Source organism: Mesitornis unicolor, unplaced genomic scaffold, assembly GCF_000695765.1.
Source record: "Mesitornis unicolor isolate BGI_N332 unplaced genomic scaffold, ASM69576v1 scaffold8725, whole genome shotgun sequence".
NCBI classification, from domain to species: Eukaryota; Metazoa; Chordata; class Aves; order Mesitornithiformes; family Mesitornithidae; genus Mesitornis; species Mesitornis unicolor.
Window position 1 is genome coordinate 1,749 of NW_010187489.1, and position 5,917 is coordinate 7,665.

The 5,917-nt window shown below is 36.4% G+C and overlaps 1 protein-coding gene across 1 annotated transcript; it reads right to left on the reverse strand.

Annotated features, from left to right (window-relative positions):
* Nucleotides 1-410: 410 nt before the first annotated feature.
* LOC104541409 (sodium/potassium-transporting ATPase subunit beta-1-interacting protein 2-like) lies at nucleotides 411-784 on the reverse strand (the record flags this gene model as incomplete). Its single annotated transcript, XM_010185464.1, has 2 exons — nucleotides 590-784; nucleotides 411-443 (listed from the first exon to the last, which is right to left on the reverse strand). Coding segments are annotated over exons 1-2 (201 nt in total), but the record flags the coding sequence as incomplete, so codon positions are not given.
* Between the last annotated feature and the right edge of the window lie 5,133 nt (nucleotides 785-5,917).

Consider the following 5,917-nt stretch of genomic DNA (forward strand, 5'->3'; position numbering starts at 1 on the left):
TCCTTATAACTTTTCTGCAGTGTAACAGTGGATTCTTATCCTCTTAAAAAGTTTTAAGATTTCTGGTTTTGATTTTCATGAAGTAAAATGTTTTGTTCTTTTGGGAAGAACCTTTCCCATTCCCCTTAATATTGACTAATATGGTTAAAGACACTGATCCACTTTGAGTCCTGTAAACTGAGCAGTAAATCCATTTTTACTGTTGAAAATTTCTCCTTCCTTTTGTAATTTCTTTTATATTCCATTTGGCTTGCAAGCAGTAGCTGTAACTTATTATTATGTCAGAACTTATATCGTATAGTGTAATTTGAATGTAACCTGCTATAAATTATTTGTGGCATGGTCAATGGTCAAAAATGGAGGTCAGGAAAACAGAGTATGTCATGTCAGCAGTTCTTACAGCAACAAACCTGTGTTGGAGCTTTTCGTGGAGCTTGAATTAGCTGCAAGACAACAGATTTTCATAAGAAAACCAATAGAGACAGAATTTGTGAATGAATGGCACAAAACTCTGCTCTTCTGGTAATTATAGTCTTCAAGAAGAAATCTAGAAAATGTGGTGAAAATGAAGCCATCTGTAAACACTTACTGCAAGGAAGATCTGAAGAGAACTGTGAGCCACTTCTATGTACTGATATTCAAGAAAACACCCCGAGACAGTGATATAACGATGATCCTCTGGTGCCCAATCTGGGGCTGGGGTTACCGAGGTTACGGTACAGCCTGGCCCATTCTCCATCCACCAAGAACGATGCATTGAGATATTAAAGGTCAGGATGAGATCTGTTTCCTGCAAAAGAACAAGTGAAGAATTAATGTGTTGAGATGGTACTCCAGTATCAAATGTCTCAGCAAGAGATTTCACAGGATGTATAAAGCAAAGAGCAGCGATAAAACCGCACTGTCACATGAAAGTTAGTGGAGCTTGCCTGCAGCAAACAGAAGACTTGCAGACTGCACCTTGGCAGGCAGAATTGCTTTGGATCAGCAGAGTAATCCTGCAAGCCAGGATCTGTTCCTAGACCTTATGGTGGCCTAGACTATAGCAGTCATTTCTGTTACATTGCTCATTTTTCAGTGGAAACCATAAGAACTAATGGACATGCACATTTACACAGCACCCCTCTCCTGCTTAGTTCCTAGAAATATGGCCTATATTTTGGTGGTTTGGTATACCAAACTACGCAAGAGTCCTCAGGAACCGAGACTTCATAGACTTCAATATGTGTGGGTCATCTGCAAGGAGTTTTGTTGCATGGATTCTGAAAGAGACTTGTGGTAGCTCTGCTGAAATATTGGAGAGGGTGTAAAAAAAGTATTCTGTACAACTGGTTACAAGTATAGCCTCTTTGTAATGCCTCTTTCAGATTACTGACTTCCTAGGAGTCTGTAAGGAAATAGCTAGCGAGTGCTGCCTTGGCTAAAGACTGCTTAGCTTGTTAAAAAGGAGGGGTAAAGAGGCCTGAAACCCTTAACTCCCATGCAGCTAGTGCAATGGAGTAACTAGTCAGCCATGCTTTCCATTAAGATTGCATTTATAAAGAGTTCATAAAGGATTAATAAATGATTAATATACTTCATAAACAATACTACAGATATGACTTTCATAAATTATACTTGGTTGCACATTACTTAAGGTTGTTATACATAGTTATAAGAAAACTATAGACTTTGTGGATTCTGTAAGAGCCTACAGTGTTTATCAACTCTTTATAAATTATTTATAAGTGTAACCTCATTGTAAAGTGTGACTATCTAGTCTGTGTGCACATGTGCTCAGTCATGCAAAAAAAATTGCTTTTAAGTAATGCCTTTGCAGAGCCAAACTCTTCCCACACCTAACCTACTTTTTTTTTCCAGCCTGTTGTTGACATAAATAATTAAGATTCTCATAAAGATTTTAAAATGTAACTATTTAATTAGGTTTACCATGCCAAAAGGAATAGAGTGACATTCTCTAGCAGATATGTTGTGTCCACATATTCCTCCCTTCAAAAATAGTCATTTTTTCAATCCCACTTATTTTCCCTTTTTGCACTAACTCATGCAAAGGTAACTCCATCTAAAGAGCTATTGGATAATGTCATGACTGACACATTAATCGATTTGAGATTACACTTGACACTATAGTGTAGCTGAATGATTTTTCTTCAAGTTGCAGTTCTTGTCCAAAAGTGCAGAAATTTTGTACATTAAAAAAATATCAATTATTATTCTGTAAAAGAACAGCTATGAGATGACAGGAAGGACCATAAATATTTTTGCGGTGACTAAATACCCTACATTCTCACAACAGCCCAATCCAGCAAATAGTAAGCTGGGTGAGTACACGCAAGATATTTAAAATTAATTTAGTCATGCAACTGACTTCAAGCATCTGAAGGTGATCAAATCAACAATGAAAATTTGCATATACAATGATTTTTTTCCAAAAATATATATATTTACCTATGGCTGTAGTCCTTCACTCCCAACAAACCCTTTCCTTCTCTGGAACCCTCCCTACCAAAGTCGCCACTCCAGTGTCTACCAGGTAGTTCTTGGAAGTGGACATTTTTACCTTACATCCAAGCCAGAGGACTATTTTGCTTTCTGAAGTCAAGGCTATTATGGCCCCCGAGAAACACACTGACCTTCTCACCTGGTGTAAGAATTTGAAGAATGAAAATCTTTGGAGTAACTTTGCTTAAAGTAATAGATTTATTCTTGAATGACTAAAATTGGAATCCATCATCGTATTGTCAGAAGACCTTTAAGCCATCCTAGTTACCATGGAAAATTCTTAACCTCTAGTCTCTTATCAGAGACACAGCATGAATGAATAGGATTCATTGTCTAGCTGTATTTTATCATTTGCAATACTTTCAGAAGAGTCGTGACAGACTGAAAATATTTTGCAAAGTGCAGACAAGGGATGAAAAATATATTCCTTGAAAAAGAAAGGGATAAACTGACTTGCAGGAACTGAGTGTTATGCATCTGCCAGATGAAGTTAAAATGAATCAGGAGGAGCTAAACATAAAAATCAACACTGGGCTCTGTGGTTAGAACATCATTGCTCTAAAGAGTTATGTTTGCTTATAAAGGGCACAGTAATCGAAAACTTTAGAGGTTAAAAGCACATGTAAATTTCCAAGTTACACATGAAATATAATCACACATTAAAATATTTATAATTGCACATGGAAATAAAATTTCATAAAGTCCAGCTTTCTTCCATCCCTGAATTCATTCCCAAATGATTTTCTGAAATAATTTGTTATATTTAGAAAATTCCCTTGCCCTCAAATCATCTTTTGGCAGATTAAATTGAATGCTGTGATTAGATGTAAATAATATTGTTTTGTTCTGGAATAGTCTTTTAGTGCTTACTAGTAAAAAAACTACAGATCTTTTCAGATCTATATTCTATTTCTATCTCTGAGTAATCAGTAATATTCTGTGTTGTTTCCTCTGCTCATAAAGTGGGCCTGATTCCTGTCACAGAAATGTTATATTCCTTAATTCTTTATAATAATAAAAACAAATAAAGCCTACTGAAAACCCCAACTTCAAATCTTAAAAAAAACTTTGAATAATGTGGCTGAGAAAGCTTTCAAGGTGCGTGGCTATTAATTATTGAATCAGTTAACAAACAAGGTCAACTTGTGAAAGCAAAACAATAGGCAGACACAAAATCTGGTTCTGGTAAGTCTACACATCATCCATGGCTCAGGTCAAACTTGGCTGGAATAAGAATGATAATGAAATCAGATTTCAACAAGCTAACATGTAAGTTAGATCCTGTAAATTCCAAGGTATGATAAATTCCAAGGTAAATTCTGTTAATGAAAACTGGTGCATTAAAGCAGATTTCGCTATTCATCAAGGAGAAAATATCCCAAGGTATGTGGGATAAGAATAAACATAGAAGGAGCCTATTCACTGCAAAGTCAGCTGCTGCACAGTTAAATCTCAGGTATAAATTGCTATGGGCTTTGAACTTGCCTATAATTTTCAAACCATGTCCCCCTGTATGCAACTATATTAGCAGAGCAGTTCCTGTTGCTTAGTGGTGAAGGTCAACCAGCTTAAGAAAGTTTTACTTCTTAGTGAGAAAACAGTTAAGAACTTGAATCTCCTTGCAGAACTGTGTAAGCCAAGGAGGGAATGATGTATTTACCAGTAACATCTCTTCTGAAAATATTTAGAGCTATTTTTGGACAAACTCTGCTTGCTATTTACTTTGTTCACTGTTTGAACACAATCTTAGTGGACATAGACAAAGTCTACACTGGAAGCTGGGGATTTGTTGTACTCTCTGGTGTATTTGCCATCTGTTTTCTTTCCAACATCTGTGGCTCTAACACTGTTCAGGGAAATGCAGAGAAATGGTCTGATAAACCTGCAAGCTATGAAACCTAACAAGAACTGTTGATACACATTGGGCATGCCGATATGGTGTTGTTCACAGTCTGTATGTCAAGGAAGATTTCATTATCCTAAATTCAACAAACAGCTGCTTCCTTCATGGACACTGAAATACATCTGTATGAGCTTTACTGACGATCACTGTGCTGCTTTTGTAAATCCTGCTGGTATTTGTAAAGTCTGTTAATGAAAATTGGTGCATTAAAGGAGATTTTGCTATTCATCAAGGAGCTAAAAAAACAGAGGAAAATATTTAGTAGGACATATTTGCTGACACTCTTAGGATGTGTTGGTATTTTTAGTGGTCAGAAGAAGTACTGCTGGATTAGACAAAGGCTAAAGTTTGGAGGACTCAAGCTCAGATCTCAGAGATTAGATACTTCAAATTAAGTCTGTAATTTTATTTCAGCTCAGTCCGTAAACAATGTTGAGCTCTGATGGTTTTGTGCCTGTGTTCGATACAGTAGATAACAACTTTTGTTAGTGTTGACTGTACAGTACATAACATTTTCTGGCTGAGGACAGCTGATGACAGAACATGGCAGCGGAAAGCTCTGTAAGAGCTGCCAGAAATGAATACAACCTTCCTTGCATTAAGAAGCAGCAGGAGGCTAGCAATGCCCAAAATGAAGATAGCTCTGTGTGTATTGTATTACTACTAGTACATATTAGAAAGTATACTATCTCTATGTAGTTATTGCAATATTTTACTGTTTCAATGACTTTTGTCAGGTGCAGCTTAGAGAAGCTGATCCTGAACACAGTGCCAAGAGAGAGAAAGAGGCAGCAGTGATTCAGGCTGATTCTCTGTGAAAGTCCAGGAGATCTCACACACTCAGGGAAAGGAAATTGTATGGACTTCAATGGTTGTGACTTGCTGTGTCATGGGAAATAAGTTTCTTCCTTTTTTTTGTAATTCGGAATTGCTGAAATCTGTGGAAACCTGACAAGCTTCTGTACAAGTTTCGTCAAATACAACCATGTAACCACTTGTTTCATTTTTCAAACTCTAATTAGCACGAACAAGCTGCTTGGAGACTGAACGATCACACAAGGTTTCAGTGATAAAAGATTAGGGTCTGAAAGCATTTGTAGTTCTGGATGCCTCAGATGCACAGAGGGCTCTACAGGCATTTTTTTCTTCTCTTATCTCACTTTTCCACTAAAACCAGCTCACATCAGGCAGTACCATTTTCTTATGCAAGGAGACCTTTTCCTGTCTGAAGAAAAAAACTGCCCTCACTGAAGGGTCAACATAGAGCTTGGCAGCAGCTTTTTTTTTCTTTTTTCTTTTTTCTTTTTTCTTTTCTTTTTTCTTTTTTCTTTTTTCTTTTTTCTTTTTTCTTTTTTCTTTTTTCTTTTCCCTTTTCTTTTCTTTTCTTTTCTTTTCTTCACTGTCCATATACAGGAAATAATTATTTTATAATTGTGTAGGGATTTTAGATATTTCATATTCTTGATCTTTTTTATCCTGATTTTTAGCCCATTCACTTTTTCATGTGTGTGT